The sequence below is a fragment of the Carassius gibelio genome, chromosome A18 (genome assembly GCF_023724105.1).
Source record: "Carassius gibelio isolate Cgi1373 ecotype wild population from Czech Republic chromosome A18, carGib1.2-hapl.c, whole genome shotgun sequence".
NCBI lineage: Eukaryota > Metazoa > Chordata > Actinopteri > Cypriniformes > Cyprinidae > Carassius > Carassius gibelio.
Window position 1 is genome coordinate 23421726 of NC_068388.1, and position 24031 is coordinate 23445756.

At 36.4% G+C, this 24031-nt stretch overlaps 2 protein-coding genes across 2 annotated transcripts; one reads left to right on the top strand and one right to left on the bottom strand.

The window, feature by feature from the left end:
- Positions 1-2330: 2330 nt before the first annotated feature.
- On the top strand, positions 2331-11673 carry LOC127934400 (matrix metalloproteinase-23-like). Its single transcript, XM_052531772.1, has 8 exons — positions 2331-2525; positions 4017-4159; positions 4420-4559; positions 4661-4828; positions 6259-6423; positions 6840-6950; positions 7127-7253; positions 11004-11673. The coding sequence occupies exons 1-8, from the start codon at positions 2385-2387 to the stop codon at positions 11197-11199; spliced, it is 1191 nt and encodes a 396-aa protein (XP_052387732.1). The 5' UTR covers positions 2331-2384; the 3' UTR covers positions 11200-11673.
- Positions 11674-13692: 2019 nt separating this feature from the next.
- pcyt1ab (phosphate cytidylyltransferase 1A, choline b) lies at positions 13693-22104 on the bottom strand. Its single transcript, XM_052530753.1, has 9 exons — positions 21897-22104; positions 18210-18316; positions 18036-18132; positions 17836-17952; positions 17349-17500; positions 15666-15744; positions 15448-15590; positions 15159-15347; positions 13693-14882 (listed from the first exon to the last, which is right to left on the bottom strand). The coding sequence occupies exons 2-9, from the start codon at positions 18312-18314 to the stop codon at positions 14673-14675; spliced, it is 1092 nt and encodes a 363-aa protein (XP_052386713.1). The 5' UTR covers positions 18315-18316; positions 21897-22104; the 3' UTR covers positions 13693-14672.
- Positions 22105-24031: the final 1927 nt, after the last annotated feature.

The following is a 24031-nucleotide window of genomic DNA, read 5'->3' on the forward strand; positions in this document are numbered from 1 at the left end:
GATCATTGAAGGTCAGCATAAGAGACATTGGTTAATAAAATGGGATTAAATACATAAAGGATATTTGTGATATTTAACATATTACAGGTTTGCGTCATATTCTTAATTTGCTTTTCACTGTTTTTATTCATTTTGAGAAATACTGAATATGTTTTTGTGTGAGTGGGATGAATAAATGCATGTTTACATTCATAAAACTACTAGAGTAACATCCTGGTCACATGGCGCACTTCTGCACTTACTCGTGATTTTAACATGGGGACAAGAGAGCTGTCAGTCTATAAATGGGAAAAACTGCTGTTACTTAATAAAGTAACTCCGATATTTTCTTGTAAATTAAAAAGCAAAAAACGTAACTGACTGTAACTTACATCAACACCATCTGTCACTCATTTTCATGTTGTTCTAAACCTGTATAGAGGTATCGGAGGTCAATTGTTTACCAAAAAACTGGTTAAAGGAATTCTTCAAAATATCCTCTTTTCACAGAAGGAAAAAATGCATGCAGGTTTGACCTGAATGACATGAATTTTTATTTTTGGATGCACTATTCCTGTTATTTATTCAAGGGTTGGCAAGATCATGTTATTTCTGCATAGAATGCCTTTAAAAAATAGAAGAGAAATCTCTGTTTATATGTAACATTTTTGTTGTTGTTGTTGTTTTATCACTTTGACATAAGCCTCACAGAAGAAAAAATCAGTAAACGAGACTATTAGGAACGCTTTCAAGCGCTGTTTGTGGATTCGGATGGTCGTTGGTGGTCTGATGTTGCACCAGTGTCTGGAGCTGTTTTCCTGCGGCAGGGATAGAAGGAGTTTTTGTGTGGGAAGTCACTCATTAGCGCGAGTATTTAGGCTGACGTCATGGCCAATCATTAAGTGGGTGCAGGAGCCAGAGGACCTTCTGATGGATCGATGGCCAATTAAACTCTCATCTCTCAGGGCCCCTGAAAGAGAATCTCCTGTCCCGCTAGTCTTTTTCTCCTTCGTCCTTCCGTCTCCCTTTCTCTTTCTTTTTTTTGCTCGTTCCCAGAGTGAGTGACAGGGAAGGGTCAAGCAGCCCCCGGTTCCGCAGTCACCTGGAGCGCAGCCAAAGCCTGGGCCTCCAGCCAAATTCAAAACCACTCGCAAAAGATACGAGACTGCCTTTCAGGTGCCCTTCTCCAAATCCATGTTTCTCTCTGCTTCAGGAATGCCATACTTTATGTTAAAGCAGCCGTGGCATTGCTATTCGAATGATACTGACTGAAAACCAACTGTGGGCTCGCTGAATAGTGACACGATCGACTTCTAGAGCAGAACCGGACTTGTTACATTGCTTACAACTTACAACGTTGATAGATAGAGAGCTAAACTGAACCGAATAATGACACTATTGTAACCACATATATATATATATATACATGTATATATATATATATATATATATATATATATATATATATATATATATATATATATATATATATATATATATATATATATTTTTTTTTTTTTTTTTTTTTTTTTTTTTTTTATTGAATTTGTTTACAGCATTGACACTAATTTTCCTATTTTATTCAAGTGTAGCTGCTTTTGAAACAATCTGTATCGAATAAAGCATGACATAATAAATGAATGACTTTTAATGACATTTTGCTTATGTATATATGTAAGTAGTCATAATCTGATTTTAATATATTAGATTAGCAATTTGAGACTGAATGGGTGCCCAGGCTTTGTTTCTAATAAATGCATCGTCTTTTAGACACCGACCAAGAAAGGCATCATGAATGTGAAGCACTGAACACCCTGCATGTTGACCCGGCAGGTCAAAGAAAAAATCCAACATAAGTGACTGACTTCTCTCTCCTTAGTGATGTGAGAGTTAAAGTACAGCACTGTGAAAAGTCCTGGCTGTTCCTGAACCCTCCGAAGGTCGACCAGACTAATGAGGTTAGGGCTAGAGACTGAGGGCTGTTTGGCCATGCGTGCCATGTGTTATGCCAAAATCTGCAATTCTTCACAATGGATTTTTAATGAGCGCAGCTTATGCATGCTTAATTAAATGAACTAAAAAAAATTAAAACACTTTTTTTTGCCTTCAAATAAATAGCCTTTGCGATTATTATGCTGCTCTGAGTTGATAACAGAGAGTGCACATGCATGGAGAGCAGAGGGAGGAGAAGAGGAGGAGGAGGAGGAGGAGGGGGACATTAGCTTTGGATCCTCCCTGCACCCTAGAGAGAGCGAAAGTTCAGAGCAAGAAGCAGAAGTGCGCTAAATAAAGTCTATCCAGCGCATTCAGAAACATTCGCACGGAGGCGCGCACACTTCTGTCTCGCGCGCGCGTCTGGATGCGCTTAGCTCTGTGGAAATACTGCCTCACTCCAGAATAAATGGATGAAAAACAAATGCAAAGTGGAAGGTAATCCTCGCGGAAAGTTGTGTGGTTTTAAGATGCGCTGGGTTTATTCCTGCGCGCTGCTGATTGTGCTGGTGCTGGATAACGCCGTGGCCGCGCCTGCGTGGAGAAAACACACGGTAAGCGCTCGATATCATCTCAAATTCATATTAGGAGATTTGGTGTGTGTCTAGACCTCATAAAAGAGCTGGAAGTGACATGCACAGCATTTCAGGACCCTAGAGCATAAATTTGGCACTGACATCTGACGTGGCTCTATTTCATTGAAACTATTTAAACTAATTATTTGATCATTTTCATGCATGCATTTTCGTGCATAATAGAATACATATACTTTTTACACTGCTGAAAGGTGATATCATGAAAGAAAATGCAGACTTCTAAAAATATACTTTATGCACAACATTTACTATAAAGCTTTCACTTAGATATTTTTTTTGTAATTTTCATAATTAATTAAATACAAGTAACGCGTTGAATTAAACGTGAAATCTTGAAGCGTAAAGACAGAAGTAGCATTCTCTTGTAAAACCTACTCCAATAATCTTAGAATTTTTTATATTTTAGGCTGTTTGGACAAAAACTGTTACTCATTTGACACAATGAGAAATGCATTGCTGCCTCACGAGCTTTTTTTTTTTTTTTTTTTTTTTTTTGGAAAGAGTTGTAAAATCTTTGCAAAGATCAAAAGGAGGAGAAAAAGAGAGGAAGAGTGTTGAATGCGCGTTCACATGTGGGTGACAGATATTCCAGAGCCTCGACTGACTTCAGCTTCTGAAGTTCATCTGGAAATCATATCACACAGCAGCAGACGATAGCTCTCCTGATTTATCTAAATATTCATATATCCGAAACCAAAAAAATAAAGATTACTTTTAAAAAGAGTTCTTAGTACAGAATTTTTTTTGCATGTTAATATTTTATAGTTAAAATTTATGTTTAGTACAAATATTTGAATTTGGCAGTGTCGCTTGAACCATTTAAGTGGGATTCTATCTTTAATTAAACTGTTACATAAATCAAAACTTATGTTTTTAAATGTGTTCATTTAAAAATATATTAACATTAAATATATCACATAACTCTCAACAGGTAAAATTAAAATCAAGTACTTTACATGTTTTAGTATGTTAGTCAACACATTAAACTAAGTGTACTTTATAGAACAAATCAAAAAAAGATTATTAAAACAATGTACTTTACTGTAGAACTTTTAATTTGACATGATTAAGTGTGTCATAAACGTGTATTCTCTTTATTTCCACTTGTGTCCTTTTTTTCATTATTCAGTAGAGTTTTGTTTAAATACTTGAAAGATTTGTGCACATTTAGTCAGTACAATTAAGTGCACTTCTTTTTCACAAGGTGCAAGCTTGATTATTTGAGTGAAACAGCAGGATTGGAGCTGCATGAACGCCACAGTTTTGTATAAAACGTGATAGTCGTGTTCTCCAGCATGGTTTGACATGATCCAAAGTGGACGCTAGTATATCAGAGTTGATTTGTGACTTAGAAACATATCTTGACATAAGAATGTCAGTTTCCCGGTAATCACTATGGACTGGCTTGGTGGTTTGCTAAATGCATAATCTTTTCTATCTTCCTCTTAGGTGGCTAGTATTCAGTTGCATAAGCCATGTGTGCAGACACTGGCTCCTGTGGACACGAGATCTCATCGAGGTCTGGCTCGATCCAAGCGCTACGCTATCAACCCACTGGGATACAAGTGGGAGCATTTTAACGTCACATACAAGTGAGAGAAACAGGATATGTATATAAAAAACATGCTGACTAGATAGAAATAGAATAGAAGCTTTTCTATTGAAGTGCATGTTGATGCATGAGATGATCTGGGGTTCAGATGGTGAGGGATATTTTGGGAAGAGCAGATTGATTTGGGGAGTATTGGGTTTTTGCTAAATGTGTATTCTGATTGATAGCAGACACAGAGTCTCTTTGAAAGTGTGTTGTTCATTCCTGGCTGGGAGTAATTTACGATTCTCCCTCTTCAAGGATCACAAAGTTTCCCAACACATTGAATAAAGACGATACCCGCAAAGCTATCAGCATCGCCTTCACGAAATGGAGCGATGTTTCTCCTCTGACTTTCACTGAAATCACCAACCCCGACAAAAGTGCTGACATCACTATAGGTAAATAAATGAGCGGGAAAGGAGCCAAAACATCAGGCGTGTGCACTTTGACAAGCTGACAGAGTTTTGCATGAAACTCTAACACCTTTTTTCTGAGACAGGCTTCTACACGTACAATCACACAGATTGTTGGTGGTCTCCTCTGCACCCGTGTTTTGACGGACTGAACGGTGAGCTGGCCCATGCCTTCCTTCCACCACGAGGAGAGATTCACTTTGACAACCATGAATTCTGGATTCTGGGGAAATCCCGCTTCAGCTGGAAACAAGGTACTGGTCTGATACATTTATTTATTTCAATCGCAGACATAATGTTGGCCCACATCTGGTCCATGTCTGTTCCACTCGGGCCACTGTGTTGCTGTCTGGGGATGGATGTGTTTGACAGAATACAAATATAACAGATTTCATCATTGATTCCAATATTCAAAACTTTTGACAGACTTGTGGTGCATTCACCAGTGGTATTGTCAGTGTGTGCAAATGAAAAAAAAAAGTGTAAATAAGCAAAAGTGCTGCTGTTTGACTAATTTCCAATTACTCACTTTTGGCACCTAAGTTTGAATTCAGTTCAAAAAGTATGTTTCAGACAAAATTTGAGATTTGTGGAAAATCTATTTCTAGTCAAACGGAAATCGCAAGCACCAGGTGACTTTAGTTTCTTGACCATTTGTGTTTGTCCAAAATGTATTTACTAAAAATTTGAACTGATGGTGGCGCTGGAGTAAAGTGTTGTGCACTGTAGAGATGAATAGATGTCTTCTGTAAAATGCGTTTCACAAGCACAATACAGGAATATATCACATACAGTAAGTAGACAGGTGATCAAGTGCAGAGACCACAAATGTGAGCATTGAGACAGACCCATTGATGCCTTTCTGAACTTGTTAACTGAATCAAAATGATCCACTGTTTTGAAGAGCTCACTACAGATGTTCTAATTGAAGTGTAGCCTGATCTACAAATGAATGAAACTGTTAAATATGAAGGTTTGGTCAAATTTATGTTCTTGCATTAATGTACATAGTGCTTGTTTTATTGGAGCTTGGCAAACTACTACATTAAGGTCAAACTTTATTTTAAGGTCCAGTTCTCACTAATGAATTTGCTGCTTGTTAATAGTTAGTAAGGTAGTTGTTCAGTTTAGGTATGGGATTGGATTAAGCGATCTAAAATATAGTCATACAGAATAAGTGCTTAATAAGTATTAATAAAAAGCCAATATGCTAGTAATATGCATGCTAGTTGATAATGAGAATCTGTCCTTAAAATAAAGTGCTAGCGAAATTAAGTATCATTCTCTTTTCTGAATTATATGCATATAATACAATTCTATAAAAATAATAAAAATATAAACCTACGTTATAAAACTGATCTGAGATCAGTTCAAGTATAGGGATTTGAACCATCAGACACTCATTCATGGGTTTTAGTAGATCAGTTTTGTTTATTGGCAAACCAATGGATTTCTCTAACATTTTGGAAGTAAGGTTTGAAACAATATGAAATCATGTGACTTGGGGAGTTTGAGACAAGCTCTGAACCTTGTGCTCATCACTAGTTCACTTTGAATGTCAAATGTTTAACCTGAAAAATCACATCACATCTCTTCATACTCGTGCTCAAAGAAATCTCACGGTCCTCCGTCTGTTTTTCTGTCCCTTTCCTCTTTGATTTGATGGTGTGTTGTCTCTGCACAGGTGTGTGGCTGAATGACCTGGTCCAGGTCGCTGCTCATGAAATCGGTCACGCTTTAGGCCTCTGGCATTCACAGGACCCTAATGCGTTAATGCATCCTAATGCAACATACACGGGTCAGAGGAACATCGCTCAAGATGATATCTGGGGCATCCGGCGCCTTTATGGTAAACAAAATATAGTCACAATGAACCGGAAATAGTGACAGATCTTTTATTCCATATTGTGACATACATAAACTGTAGAGCGGGGTTGTTTCTATGAGTCAGTTGATGATTGGATGATGAGGTGTGGGCGTGGTATCTAAAGTGGAGGCGGAGTTTCAGTGACCTAACTGATCATTTTCACCCAAAGATCCAGTTATTACATTTTGATTGAACATTCTGAGATCGATAATGAAACATGCACAGGTGAATCGTTAACAATAAGACCAATAACATGCATTTAGAAAATAGATAAGTTGAATTTTGATTGTATGAGCCTTAAAAATAAGTGCAAAAATAATGTTCTTTTGACATGTTCACATCTCTCTGGAGTGTTATAGCTTATGTTTGTATCTATCATCTGCATGTGTTTGCTTCAGGATGCATGGACAAGAAGCGTGTGTGTGTTTCTTGGGCCCGCTTGGGTTTCTGTGAGAGGAGGCGGAGCTTCATGAAGAAAAACTGCCCCCAGCGCTGTGACCTGTGCCACGGTGAGACACTGAAAACATCCTCCTCCAACATCTCCTGCAGCGCTAGCTTCACTTCCACACAGTGCTCTTCATTGTGCATGTGGACGGACATCGTACCATTAGTTGAAATAGTAGTGATTATTACAGACTCACACACTTGTTCAGCTGACCCTTTACTCTGATTGTTTGCTCCTCAGAGCCTCTGGATTCAGTGTCTACACCAACACCTCCTCCTGAAAATGTGAAGATTAAAATTGTGCCTCGTGGAAAAGTTGTGGGCTTCCGCTGTGGGACAAAAAACACCAGAGTGCCTCCAAAAGTCAGGTAGAGCATCCTCAAGCCTAAATAACTTTTATATTACTAGTAATATTTTGAGGTGAACACTTACTGGACTGAAGTAACTTAGATTTACTTGTTAATCCATAAATCAATTTTTTTTTTTGAAGAATCATGTTAAATTGTAAGTATCAAATATGATCATCAAGCTTTTAAGGAAGGCTTTTCTCAGTCTTTTTTTTTTTTTTTTTGCATCACTTTATATGATTTGCCCATGATAAAAAACTACAGAGAATTGATCATAAAACTAAGCATTTAAAATATCATCTGACTGAGATTTTATTGGAGATTAGGGTTAGGGTAAAGTTGAGTCTTATTTTTGGCCACAACTTTCTCTGTGTTTCAGCAAATGGAAAGATTTTTGTTGAAAAATCTTATTTCGACACATATTTTGGGAAAATGCTTTGAAAAATTTCAAAAACATTAGGCCTACACTGTGGGTAAATTAACTTCCCTTTCGTTATGTTTGTGGATGAAAACATCAACTAAATTAAACTAAAATGTATCAGATAAAAACAAAAATCTTTTTTTTTGCATAAATCTATTAATCAACCTCAGTCTTGATCAAAATCCAAGATTTGAACTCTTTAATTACCAAATTCATAAATTATGTCACTGATTTGGAAAAAAAATACACACAAAATGACTTAGACTTAGTAAAAAGTAATTGTGGCTGGATATTTTTTTACCTTATATCACAGTCTTGGGAGCATCAAAGATTAGTAACAACGTTGGCTTTTATGCATTGTTAGTTTTTGTGCAGCATTAGATTTAAATTTCTTCTCCCTCATTTATTGTTTGTGGCTGTTTTTGCCCCATTGACTTCCATTATAACAACATTTTTGGATTGCAAAGCCATGACACCATAAAATCATGCATTCTTGATGGTTGGTGGTTTTCCCTGTTGGGAAGAGGTACAATTTGTTATTTTTACAGTTGATCACAAGGTGGGATCATTAACCCTTTAGATAGACCTGTGCAAAAAAAAAAAAGAAAGGAAAAAAAGTAGTTTCTGGCTTGTAGATGGAGTTATATGGGGTATAACAGCAAATTATAGTGTGTGTGTGTGTGTATGTGTGTGTGAGAGATTCTTGATTGTTGGTGGTTTTCCCTGTTGGAAAGAGGTAAAATTTGTTATTTTTTTACAGTTAAAAAAGTTTTACAGTTAACCCTTTAGATATTATTAGTATAACAGCATATTATATTGTGTGTGTGTGTGTCTGTGTGTGAGATAGAGAGAGAGAGAGAGAGGGAGAGAGAGAAAGAGAGAGTGTGTGAGAGACCTTTGCGTGCTTACCTTGATGTATCTGAAAAATCAAAATATGCACCAAGGCTTTCAGAACTACATGGATTAAACAATAAAAAAACAAGTGTGTTTTTGCACCTGCTGCTTTTGATGGTGAAAAGTACAGACCAAACAAAAACAACTAGATTTAAACACTTGCATGCCCTCCTGCTTGTCATTTGATGGTGAGAAAAGCAGCAAGCAACATGAAATAGGGCTTGACTTGTACCAAAGTTTTAGAAATTATAGTGCAGCTTGATCCCTCCAGTGAGCTGCAGGATGTATTGTCTTCTCCCTCTGACACCACAGACTCAGGAGAGTCAGATCCTGATTTTGTTGTGGCACCATAATCATCCTCTCCAGCTTCCACTGAAGGCGAGGAGGATTCAGAGGATCCTGTATCTGGGTGGATTGGGAGAAATGGTAAAGTGTGGTTTTCCATCAACATGGAGACAACTCACTTCCTTCAGCCTGCCAGAGGCGTGACTTCAGGAATGGTGCGTTATGCCATCGCAAGGGACCAGAAGTGTGTTCGTGTATATGTGTGAGAGGGAAAGAGAGACCTTTGTGCACTTACCTTGATGTATCTGAAAAAAATCAAAATATTCACCTCAGCTCTCAGAACTACATGGAGTAAACAAAAACAAATTAAGTGTATTTATGCACCTGCTGCCTTTTGATGAAGTACGGATGGCCTATGTGTGAAATGCATGTCCTTCCTTGATGGTACAGCCAGTTTAAAAACTAGTTAAAAAATAAAAAAGTTTTAAAATCCTTCTATAATACACTTTTTGATTTTTGTGTAAAAAAAACAACTTTGCATCAGATTTATGAACATTATTATAAACCAAAATGCAACACCAACTTCAGATAAACTGTAGCTTGCTGGAGGGGTCAAGCTGCATAATCATTTCTAAAACTTTGGTACAAGTCAAGCCCTTTCTCGTGTTGCTTGCTGCTCTTCTCACCATCAAATGACCAGCAGGAGGGCATGCAAGTGTTTAAATCCATGTACCTTGTTTTTGTTTAGTCTGTACTGCTCACCACCATTAAAAGGCAGCAGGTGCATCAATACACTTACTTTGTTTTTGTTTACTCCATGTAGTTCTGAGAGCTGAGGTGTACATTTAGATTTTTCTCAAATACATCAAGGTAAGTGTGCAAAAGTCTCCCTCACACACACACACACACACACACACACACACACAAGCCAGACTAAGCTTTTTTTTGCACAGGTCTATCTAAAGGGTTAATGGTTCCACCTAGTGATCAACTGTAAAAATTACACATTTTACCTCTTCCCAACAGGGAAAACCACCAACGATAAACAATGCATGATTTTATGGTGTCATGGCTTTGCAATTAAAAAAAATGCCGTTATAATGGATGTCAACGGGGCAAAAACAGCCACAAACAATAAATGAGGGTGCACAAAAACTAACAATGCATCAAAGCCAACGTTGTTACTAATCTTTGACATGCCCAAAACTGTGTAAAAAAAATATCCAGGCACAATTACTTTTTATATTGAAAATAAGTCATTTTGTTTGTTTTTGTTTCCCCCCCCCCCCAAATCAGTGACATAATTTATGAACTTGGCAATTAAAGTCTTGGATTTTTTTTTAAACATTTGGTAGTTTTGATCAGAACTGAGGTTGATTAATAGATTTATGCAAAAAAAAAAAAAAAAAAAAAAAATCTGATAAATTTTAAAAGCAGTTTAATTTAGTGGATGTTAAATAGTCTTCTATACTGTGATATATATATATATATATATATATATATATATATATATATATATATATATATATTTATACTGTAATATATATATATATATATATTTATATTACAAGCTATTAGAAATGAATCTATATAAATCTATATATATTTTTGACTATATAAATATCAGGATCTGCACCATATTTTTGCATGTATATATTTGACTTTTTATCTCGCAATCCTGACTTTATAATACACAATTGCGGGTCGCAATTACCTTGTTTTATTTTTTTCAGTGGAGTTAACAGGCTTCCATAGGTTTATCAAATGTTTAGAATTTTTTTTTTTTTAGTTTATAGTTGAGGTTTTTTTCTCGCAATTAAGAGTTTAGGCAGAATTGTGAGATAAAAGGCACAACTACCTTGTTTTATTTTTTATTGAGTGGCTTTAAACAGGCTTCCATAATAATAGATATATTTTTCTATTTTTTTTTTTGATATATCGGGCTTCACTGGGTAAAATCTTAACATAAAGATCAAGAGATTAAATTGTTCAAGATCATATGAAATAATTTTATTTTAGTTGAATATTTTTTCCCCTTATAATATTAATGAAGTACAAAATGTCCATTAATGATCTCCCAACAGCCATCAACATGTTTGATGGAATGCATCATTTTTTAAGCTAAGTTTCTGTCCAGTTAATCTCAGCTGCTTTGTTTCATCTTTCATCAGCTGGTATAAAGACGGTGAGCAGTTGCTGACATCCATTCCTGGCTATATTGTAATTAAAGATCGGGACCTGAGGCTCATGGCAAATGAATTTAATGAAGGCACATACACCTGCCGCATCCATCGGCGCGGTAACGTTGTCTCTGCTAACTCGTGGGCCATCCGGCTGAAGCCAGAGCAGTCCTCCAACAACAGCTGATGGAGCGATGCTGATGTACTCATCCCATACTCTACCTCCAGACCCGCTGTCCTCCTCTGCAGCAAACACAGAGTCATAATGGACCACCGGCACAAGCAGGGGTTTCCAACCTTCATAGCTCTGAGATTCATGACAATATTTTGAAGGATCACCAACTAGATTTTCTTTTGTACGTCTGTCTGCTGCAGTGATGACAAAGGTGCTTTTTTATTTAGGTAAATGCCACTTCTGAGGCATAAAATTTAGTTTCAAAGATGCTTAAATGTTTGAAAACATTTTTGATGAATTAAAGTGAAAACAAAATCTTCTCAATTTTGTTTGCAAAGGTACAGTTCCATACACAGCGGTTTTTCAGTAGCCTTGATTTTAGTGTTTTAAAGGGCTGTTCACACCATTGGCTTCAACAATAACTATAAAGTGTTAATAATAGTGCTCTCAAATCAATAAATCGCTAATAATTCCATTCAAAATAAAAGTTTGCGTTTACATATGTGCATGTACTGTGTATATGTATATATAAATACACACATACACGTTTAAATGTAAGAAATATTTACGTGTATTCATAATTATATATGATTCGTAGTATACATATATATATTACATTTATTTCTTAAATATCTACACATATATTCGTGTATTTATATATACAAATAATTATCAGAGAACACACACACATATTATGTAAACACAAATGTTTTTTTTTTGGATGCAATTAATCACCATTAATCGATTTGACAGCACTAGTTAATAATCATATTAATTTTTTGAGAACAGGAAGTCCACCCCACAGCTATAACACTAACAAGAGAAATAAAAATTCAAGCAAGTTTGTTTGTTTAGTGCATTTTAAAAATGTCTAATGGTTTTAAAACGGCTTTAACAGAACATTGTGATGTTAAAGGGTTAGTTCACCCAAAAATGAAAAACCTGTCATTAATTACTCACCCTCGTGTCGTCTCAAACCTGTAAGACCTTTGTTCATCTTCAGAACACAAATAAAGATATTTTTGATGAAATCCGAGAGCTTTCTGACCCTACAGACAGGCGCTGTGCCTTGTTTACAAGCAGAGGAAGACGTACGCATGCGTCGTGGTACTGTCATGAACGTGCGGTGGAGACTGACACAGAGAAGAAATTGTTGAATAAAGTCATTATTTTTGTTTTCTTTGTGCACAAAAATATTCTCGTAGCTTCATAAAGTTAAGGTTGAACCACTGACGTCACATGGACTATTTTAACGATTTCCTTAATACCTTTTTGGGCCTTGAACATGGTATTTGCGTTGCAGTCTGTGGAGGGTCAAAAAGCTCTCGGATTTAATCAAAAACATCTTAATTTGTGTTCGAAGAGACACGTGGGTGTGTAATTATTGACAGAATTTTCATTTTTGGGTGAACTAATGTTAATGACATCTTAATATCTTAAGGCTTTATAGTTGTGTTAAGCAGATTAAAGCTGGGCGATAATATAGTGACATTTTGCGATGAAATAAAAATATTAAGCAGTTGATATACTATACAGCAAATCTCAACTGCTTGATACTTTTACACAAGTATATTTGTGGATAAAGTTGGATATGACTATTCATAACTTTATACACAGAAACAATATCATTGGAATAATTTTCAGAGCATTTGTTTTCCAGCTGATGAATGATTAAAAACATTGACCACCAATCTGAATCCAACCACTCATAGCTCAAGCATTTAAAGTGGCTTATAAACAGAACATTAGCACGTCTGTTGGTGTGGACACCAATATAGTCATCATTCTTGGTGTGAATGGGCCTGTAGCTTTTTAACTGTAAAATTATTTTAGTTTAAATTAGTTTCGACAAAATTAAGTTGGTTTAGCAGCCCTTGTTAAAGTTTACTGATGGTCTCAAATGGACTGAAGTATCCCAAGTTGAGAACCACTCAGATATGAGTATGAGTTTATGAAACTTTTCCTTACAATGTCATTGACTCATCCCTTTCTCCAAGACTGAAGTACATTTTATAAAGAGTTCAGACATGTATCATGAAGGGCATGTCAATTATGGTGGGGAATATGGCCTTGTTTACATATGATGGAGTTTTAGGTCCTTTATTGGCATCTATTATTAAAATGTTCTGCACACTAAGGAAAAAATGGTTCTTTTAAGAAATAATCACTGAAAGCTGTAGGGAACCAATAATGGTTATTCTATGACATCACTGCAACCCCCCCCCCCCCCCCACCCCCACCCACTTTGGAATCTTTATTTTTAAGAATGCAGCTGCTGGAACTAGTAATAGAATTGGAAAAGTGGAAATGTAACCTGAAATATCAAACATCTGTATCCGATGTTACGGGTATTTAACTATTCAGAAGAAATAGGTTAATGTTAGTTTTTTTTAAATCATCTTTTATTTTTTTATCTTATGTTATTGGACATTAAAGGTGCTGTAGTACCTAGTGTTTTTGGATCCCCATGAATAAGTAACAAGCCATGAGACAATACAAAAACAATTATTTTTCTTTCAGGATGGTTTAGTGATTCACTGATATTATTCACAGTCCTTTTGATTCTCAAAAGATAATCGAAAACAAATTAAATCAATGTTTCTGACCACAAGAATGTCAAAGTTGTCCTTTGGTCTGCTGGCAAACACATAATCCTGAAATCATCTTCCGGTCCTGTGTAAACATGTAAACAAACAGGTCCTGGAAGTCTTTCGTGTTAACACTGTTCCTCAGTAGACTTAGGTAATGTAAACATGGGACCTGTGCCTCAGACTAGCACATGATTTAAATGTGACACTGCCAGGCCCCAAAATTATTACTTCACACCAGAGTCTGAGAGAGATGTGAGGAAAAAAACCTAATGAACTGTAGCAGAGAGAAAAAAAGGTCAGTGAGACGCATGAATGTTCAAGAAGAATGATTAGAAGTAAAAACAGACTTTCACTTTGAATCATAAACTGAGATGAAATACAGTAAACAGCATAAAATGAGAAGAAAGATTCTAGAACTATACAACGACGACTGATTCTGAAGATTTCTGTCCCGGGATCCCTCCCCCATCCTGGAAGTAGTCTCAAATCTGGCCACTGTTCAAGTATGAAAAGATCTGGACAATGAAGGCAGGTGAGGGTGAGTTTTATGCACAATTGAGAATGAGATTACGTGCAAGCACATGTCATGTTGTGAAACAAAAAACTGAGAGGAATGCAGAATTATGCAAGTTCCAGGACGAATACGATCCAAGGAATAGAACAACAATTCGAGCGTTTTTGGTTAAGTGGTGTGTGACAAACCTCTCTGAAGCAAGAGGGAACCGTGGGATCAAAACATTTAAAAAGTACGGGTGGAATAATTTGGTCACTATTGTGCATTTCAACACATTTTTTGTATTCAAATACATTTTGAGCTAGTCCATCCCTAATTTATATTCTTGGCTACTCAGAATGGCTTAAAGGCGACCATGAAGTGTTGTTTGACATGTCGAGCTAGTCGTCCTCATCTCTGCCTGTGCAGTGAGCGCCACTGTGATGATGATGAGGAGGAGGAGGAGGAGAAAAGAAAGGTGAGGAGGTGAAGAAGGGAAGACGGAAAGTGGGGGACGGCGAGCGCTCCTCACGGACGGGACTGCTGCTGGGACTCTGTCTGGGACTGATGGCCTGTAACATCCGTCCTCTTCCCTCTTTCAACATGTGCTTCTATTAGACACATAATACACATTAGTGATTATTAGAGATATTAGTGAATTCATCTGTAGACAAGCACGTATTCAAAAAAATGGCTGAAATGAAAATATACTCCTATTCACTGAAAATCTCCCTCTTTATCACAGTGCTAAAAATCATTCGCGTACACCAAGTTTATAATAATTAAGATTTTATTTATTTTATGTTTCTTAAGCTCACTAATGCGGCAATTCTTCCATCAAAAATACAGAAACATCAAAGCTCAAGATGAGCTGCAGCTAGACTCACCAATGCCCCGTCCGGGCCGAACATCTGCAGGAAGTTCCCAATGAACTCCCGCGATTTCTCCTCCCACTTCTGAATGAGGTCGATGCCCTTCTCCTCCACCTTCTGCACAAACTCTTTACTCTTTTCCTCCACATCTCGGACCTTCTGCTTCACCTTGTCCACGTGCTCCTGCAGGTGGTACTTCTTCTCCTGGCAGAGCAGAAACTCCAATACTTAAATAAATGAGGGCAACATTTCCTTTCAATTACGTTGTTATGAAGAGATGGAAGGAGTAGTCAAGCGCACTCACGTTGATGAAGCTGACGTTCAGCTCTTTGGCGGTGTAGCCTCTCTGCAGGTTGCGGCGCACGTAAACATCATAGTCCCGTACGATTCGTGTGATGATGTCGGACGTGGAGATGCCCTCGGTTCTCTGAGTTGATGCGAACATACCTGAAAAAGTGAATTTGAAGAGCATGTATTAGAGTAAAAACTAATTGACTGAATTTGCAAGTTGCTAATACCTACCTGCCTCCTTTATGTGTCTGTAAACATCATCACTTCCTGCTGAGATGTATGGGATGTCGTCATGGGCGACAAAGTCTATCTGGGGACAGAACGTCATCATATCAGTGATGATGAAGACTTTCTCTGTTCCACTGAAGGAGAGAGTTCGGGGTTGATAATGAACCAAAGTCAAGTTCAAAATCTGAGACGATGCCAATATTTATTTTAATGGTTTGTTGTACTTTGTAAATTATTTTTTAATGTTAAAGAAAAAGGTAACCCTGTATTTTCTGGTGTCCTTGATACACATTACATGCACTTGCTATAGTAATAGTAAATCCTGCATAATAACGCTGAACCAAACACTAACTTTGACTCTAACTTAAGCACGTTGTAGTATCATTGATATACTATTGTGTTTAATATTCTGAATTCAATTCTTCCTTTTAAGTTAAAATGTTAGTAAATTTGTTGAGTTTTTATCATTTTTATCGCCTTTTTTAAATGCCTATATAGTTGTTTTTTCTTATTATTTAAGTTTATTAAGTATTAGTTATTTTAACACAAACTAAACACCAATATAAAATGTTTTATTTTATTTCAGTTAAAGGTGAGACACTGCAGGCAAAAACACTGTCAATTTTGAGATTTGGGGCTTTTTGGTTTTTCATAAAGTGCTTTTTCAAACTAGTGGAAGGAAAACATCCAAAAGACACTGTTAAGTGTTTCTTTTGTAGCACTTTATCTGTTTGTGTCAATAGATTACAATAGATATTTTTAAAGGCCGTTTTCTCAAAATGAGTTTTTTCTTCAACACTGACCCATAAATCTCCACTTCAGTAGCACTTACACACACCAAACTTGACATTTTTATTCCTGTCTATATTCTGAAGGTTTTTACAGAGGGATTTGTTCATATATATATTTTCCTTGATTATATACAACATTTTTTTTCCCCCACAATTGTGAAAATATATTGTTTTCTGGCTGCTCAAAGTATTTTCTGAATTATGGAGTGACAAAAAAAAGATAACCAGAATTCCCTCTGTAAAAACATTTGACTCTAATTTGTCAAATTGTTTTTAAAGAAAATTTGAAACTGACTTCATCTAGTGTTCAGATTTTTGTACTAGACATTTATACAAATTAACATAATGCCTCATTTGCATATTTAAACATAACATTTTTGAAAACTTGTAATACAATTTTTTTTTTTTGCAATAATCAATGTAATCAATCAACTGGGTAAGAAAGGTGATAACTATTAGTTATTTTTTTGCCCTATTCACCTGCAGTGTCTCGCCTGCTTATTTGAAGAAACTAAACAGTTTTTTTTATGGTTTCATCTTGGCTATAATTACCCAGTTTGTTAATGTCATTCCAAACTATGTGATCACTTTGAAACCTCTCCTACTCAAAAATGTTGACTGGTTACATCTAAATTTTTCAATTGGCCTTATAGAATTTATAAAATTAAATACACACTAATTCAATTTGGCAAACGGAAAAATTAAGATGTGATTAATCAATAGAACATATATATATATTTTTTTTTACAGTGTATACATTTTTGATTTTTGAGTGAACTATGACCTAAAACCTTTATGGTTACACACTTCACAAAGTCCTGTGTTAACCCTGGGAAATGTACATTTACATTGCCATTTCTATATTTGACGGCTGCTTGTTGATCTGGATACTCACTCTGTGCTCGGCCAGAAACCCAGGCGTCAGTGTCCACGGAGCGTTGCGGACCACCTCATCAACATAACGACAGTGACTCACTGCGTCGTAACGCTCATCCTCGTTCATGACGGTGAAACCCTTAAACTGATGCGTCAAATCATCGCTGCACACTGGAAAACCCATGAGGATCCATTTAACTGCATTAGTTCACATTAACAATTCACTTTTCTCTTAAGCAGTTACTACTCTTAGTTCATTTAAACATTTACTAATACATTGTTAAAATCATAGGTTACACCTGTAAGCATTATTTATCGTGCTAACATGAATTACAAATATACTGCTCACTGTAAGTTAATTTCTTAATGTTACCTAATCAGAATTGCTTTTTCACGGGTGACACTAGTGACACACAAATGAAATGAAGAGCTGATTTACTGCTTGAATCTGATTGGTTACACTATAACAGGGATATATGTCGCAAAAGACATTGGTTCAAACTCACCACCCACAATGAGATGTGTGTTGGGGAAAAGGCACTTGGCCTGCATCAAAGCCCGAGCGTGTCCGGAATGAAACATGTCAAAGATCCCGTCAGCATAGACGCGGACCGGACGGTGCTCTGAAGAGCGAATGAGAGAGGGAACACATGCAGGTCTTGCAGAGAGTGTGTAAACAACGAGGATGACTTCAGCCTTCACGCACCTGGAGTGCCACGGCGGGCTTCTTCCATGCTGACGCGGACGTATGGGGTTTGTGCAGCCACCAGCTCATCAGCGAACGGTGCAGGTGCAGTCAGGCCCTGGAGACACACATCAGATGAGGAAATCATGTCTTCACATCTGAGCGGCGACTGACAGAGACCTGCCCAGCACTCACCAGAGTCCTCCGAGGAAGTTTTCTGAAACACTCGGCCTCCTTCATCTCTCCGTTCATCTCCTCTCTCTTCCTCTTCCTGCCGAGGCCTGAACTGTGCGCCTCCATCCCTGCACAGAATTAAAATACACTGTTATATTTCACTGTACGACTCGTGCTGCAGTGTTCTTCATGCAGACAAATTCAAGTCGTTAATAATAGAAAATCTCCCCTGCCTCTTTTGATTTGTTTTCAATGGACGGTAAAAAGCGTAGAGCTTTTTTCATCACATTTTACACGGAAACTGCAGCAATTTTACTATTTCACATTTTGCACAGACATATGCAGTCAGGTTTTTCCCATGAGACTAGAGACATATATCTGTAAAGTGTGAATTAAAATATGTATTATTAAACAGAAATAATCAGATTAATTTTAGACACTTTAAATTGTGTTGTAAATGTATTGTGCATTGCACTTCAATATTTATAATGATAATAAATGTAACATTTTTATCAACACAAATATGAAATATACTCCATTATGAAGTGTTTATACTAAGGATTATGGGTATATGATTGCATCAGATTTTACAATCTGATTCAGCTCTTGATTCGATTCCATTTTCAATTCGATATTTGTTTATATATATATATATATATATTTTAGGGGTGTAACGATATGCGTATTCGTATTGAACCGTTCGGTACGAGGCTTTCGGTTCGGTACGCGGTACGCATTATGTACCGAACGGTTCGTTGGACTAATTAATTATATATATATATATAAAAAAAAAGAGAAATATAATGATAAGCGTTCAACAAGGTAGCCCAATAACCCAAACGACGTAACAGGCAACGCCCCTGACACCCCCGAAGAAGAAAAAACACCAACTTATAATTATATTTATATGTTTATGTTAGGCTACTCAGTCAGGCGCTCGCTCACGCGCTGAAGGCTCGTTGCAAAATGTCTAATGCATTTAACAGACCAGAAGTAGAAGATCCTCCAATAACCAACAGGTCTGGTGTTTGGGTGCACATTATAGCTTACAGGGAATCCAAAGTGCACCCAAACACCAGACCTGTTGGTTATTGGAGGATCTTCTATTTCTGGTCTGTTAAATGCATTAGACATTTTGCAACGAGCCTTCAGCACGTTCTGAGTGAGCGAGTGCCTTAGGGGCCGTTCACATATCGCGTCTGAAAACGCTTGGAAAACGCTAGTCGCGCCGCTTTCTCCTCCTTTCCAAAGCGCTCAGGCAGAAGCGCTCATGAGGCGTCTGTCTTTGCTGAGCAACAATGACGTGCTCTCTCCATGAGACGCGGAAATTTCAGCGAAGGATAAATGGATTTGCAGCTCTAAAAATCGCTTGAAGTAGCTCTGCTATTAAATTTATTTCAAAATTGCAATCCATATACAACTATGATCAGCTGTTCCTTCATCTTGGCTGAGCTTTCAACGTTGTTACGGGAAAGGATGAAGCTGATTGGTTAGTTCTTGTCACATGACCCGCGGTGCGTTTGCGGCATTCTGAACAGTTGAGATGTTTTTACATTTTGCTGTATCTAAAACGTACCGAACTGAACCGAACCGTGACATCAGTGTATCGTATCGAACCGAACCGTGAATTTTGTGAACCGTTACACCCCTAATATATATATATATATATATATATATTTTTATCTTTTTCTAAACATTTATTTATAAACTTTTTCAAAGCATTCAAAAGTTTGATAAAGTTTCAGTTATAGCTTGTCCCCCTTTATAACCCTTTCCGCCAAAGTTAACCATACATTACATAAAGGTTAACACAATAATACTAATATCAATAAAAATTTAAAAATAATAATAAAATAAAATACAAAATAAATAAATAAAAATATACATAATACATAGCCAATAATAAAAGTTTTCTCTAATTTTAAGTATGATACTACATCACATAACCACATTAAGGCTTTAGGAGAGCTTGTTGACTTCCACTCCAATAATATTCTTTTTCTCGCTAATAAGGTGGCAAAAGCAATAAAATTTTTACTTTATTTGTCAGTAATACTCCGTGTTCTGGTACTCCAAAAATAGGTTTTATATTCAAACTAAAGGCCTCATTTAATGTTTTGAATATGCATGTCCAATAGTCACTCAACTTTTCACAAGCCCAAAACATATGGAAATGGTCTACCTTGTCACCTTTACATCGATCACACAAATCGTCCACATTTGGGTAAATTTTTGAAAGCCTACATTTTGTGTAGTAGGCACGATGGAGGACTTTAAGTTTTAGAAGTACAAGAGGTTGATCCATTTACTCTATATGTGTTTTCAATGTTCATTTAGAATCAAATCAGTTTGTGAAATCTGTGTCTATACATATATATATATCTCAGGTACAGTAAGTTTATTTATCAACTAAAGTTGTAAACCTTACAGGGAACCCTGTCAGTTGGTACATTATTATTATTATTATTATTATTATATGAAGTGTTAATTTAACAACTGAGTCCTAATTCAATTGCTATTTATTTAAGATATAATAACACACACACAAAGAGTATTCAAATTTCCCATAAGGTCATTTAATATGAACTTTTAATGACATAATTATGATATTGTTGTTGACATCTAAGCCCGTTTAGAGAAGCTAGTTCTCGTGTCTGTGGTAATCATTAGTACAGTACGCGGTCTCAGATCTCCAGCAGGAGCAGTGCTTTAGTGACGGGTCAGCAGATGTACATGGGCCATGACGAGCCCACGCTTGCCACATCATTTCAACATGATGACCGGCACAAATATGACACAGTTCACAAGAGGAAAACAATCAATGTGTTCACCCCCCTTTCTTCATTATAACTGCTCTATTGTTCGCTCAGTGTTCACTTAAACGTCCTCAATGTGTCCAGATATAAACCTCAGACGTGGAAGCAGACAAAGCTCTGACCGATCCACTGTCCAGCCACATGTGAACCAGCGCTGCAGCTTTTACAATTAAGACTCATTTAACCCTCCTGTGATGTCTGGGGTCAACAGATATGATAACTGAACTGAATATGATCATTCGTTTTTTTTTTTTTTTTTTTCTTTCTTTTGCTACACGTGTTACACAAAAATCATAAACAAATAAATTCAAAAATAAATATATTTACATGTATCATTACTGTACTCCACCCTTATCTACTGTACTATATCATACAATAATTTCTACAAGCATCAAATTATTGTTGTTGGGTTTCTATATTATATTTTGTGAGTTTCCATAAATATCATTTTATACTAAACAATAATAATAATAATAATAATAATAATAATAATAATAATAAAGGTTTTCCTCATGGGGACCATCTAATTAAATGTAAACAAAAAAAATATTATACTGTCAATTTGAGTAATTAATTAATACATTTAACAATATTTGGAGTCAATTTGACACCTCACAGATTAAAAACGTTTGAAATTTGCTCATAACAGGAGCCAAAAACATTTCCATCACTTTTGAGTTCATTTCTATAACTTATTAAAGTATAAATAAGAAAATAAACATTAAGGCACACAGCAAAGTCAACAAACTAACACTTTTAACCGTCGTTATCAGCTTCAGCGTCGATGGAAATAACTTTACCCTCAATGTAGCGATGACCAAACGATTAAGAGAGGAAATAAATATGAAGTCTTTCTCCAAGTAAGATTTTAATTTGAAACATGAGGACTGACCCTGATTCAGAAGCTGTTTGTTCGTCGATCGCGCCGTTTCTTCGTATCATCAGCTGAAGACCGCGTCCGAAGAACACATTTCAGTTTTAAACACTTTATAGTGATGATACTCCATATATGCTGCCGATATGACAGCTCTCCCTGCTTACTACATCATCATCATCATCATCACTGCTCAGAAACACGCACACATCCGCCCATTCGACACACTTCCGCTTCGAAACCCTGCCATCAAGCGGTCACTTCGTGCAACAACCGCTAATGAAACTACAAGAGTGGCGCTCTACAATCAGATTGTCATAAAACTTTAGGATAATAATATATACTCCTGAGGAACCAGATTTTTTTTTAAATGAAAAAGTATATATATATATATATATTGAGCAAAATTATAAATGCAACACTTTTGTTTTTGTCGACATTTTTCATGAGCTGAACTCAATGATCTAAGACTTTTCTATGAACACAAAAGGCCTATTCCTCTCAAATATTGTTCAAATCTGTCTAAATCTGTGTTAGTGCGCATTTCTCCTTTGCCGAGATAATCCATCCACCTCACAGGTGTGGCGTATCAAGATGCTGATTAGACAGCATGATTATTGCACAGGTGTGACTAAGGCTGGTCACAATAAAAGGCCACTCTAAAATTAGCAGTTTTATCACACAGAACAATGCCACAGATGTTGCAGGTTTTGAGGGAGCATGCAATTGGCATGTTGTCTGCAGGAATGTCCACCAGAGCGGTGGGGTTATGGTATGGGCAGGCATATTTTATGGCCAATGAACACAGGTGCATTTTATTGATGGCATAAAATCCTGAGGCCCATTGTTGTGTCATTCATCCACGACCATCACCTCATGTTGCAGCATGATAATGCACGGCCCCATGTTACAAGGATCTGAACACAATTCCTGGAAGTTGAAAACATCCCAGTTCTTGCATGGCCAGCATACTCACCGGATACGTCACCCACTGAGCATGGTTGGGATGCTCTGGATCGGTGTATACGACAGTGTGTTCCAGTTTCTGCCACACAGCCATTGAAGTAACATTTAATAAACAGCCTGATCAACTCTATGTGAAGGAGATGTGTTGCACTGTGTGTGGCAAATGGTGGTAAACCAGATACTGACTGGTTTTCGGACCCCCCCCCCCCCCAATAATGTAAAACTGAACATTTTAGAATGGCCTTTTATTGTGGCCAGTCTAAGTCACACCTGTGCAATAATCATGCTGTCTAATCAGCATCTTGATATGCCACACCTGTGAGGTGGATGGATTATCTCGGCAAAGGAGAAGTGCTCACTAATACAGATTTAGACAGATTTGTGAACAATATTTAAAAGAAATCGGATTTTGTGTTCATAGAAAAAGTCAGTTCATGAAAAATGGGGGCAAAAACAAAAGTGTTGCATTTATAATTTTGTTCAGTATATATATATAAAATAAATTATAAATAAATATATATTAAATAAATTTAGAAATTAAATAAAAAATTGACATGAAAAGAAATGTATAGGCAGAAACAATGTTTTATTTATTTATTTTCATTCACCAGTCAGTTTTTAAGTTTCAGGCTATTTTTAGCCAAACTTTGAACAAAGATGATTCTCAACTATGCTATGAAATATATAACAGTTATTTGATGCACTATTTTACTTTATGCAATATGTGTGTAAAATGTCCATAAATTGTTATTACCATTCTATAAAATGTTTGTCCTGGTGTACTCTACAGAAGACATGAATGAAAATTATGCCAAAATTATTAGGGATGCACGATAATATCGGCACAACATCGGTATCGGCCGATATGAATATTTCTGCCGATGAGCCAAACCGATATTCTCCAAGTGAAATAATTGACCTGTTTTTCAGGTGTGAATGTCTGTCTACATTTGTAAAATAATACATTTATGGTAGAATCAGTACAGAAGAGATGGATTTCTCTTCAGTAAAATTAAAGTTTAAATATATCAGGCGAAAATTTTATATATATCGGTATCGGCCCAAATTATTTTGAAAATATCGGCATATCGAATATCGGCCAAAATCCAATATCGTGCATCCCTAAAAATTTTGGTTTCTTAACAAAAAATCATATTTCGATTTTAAACCCCGTAACATTTTTCTGA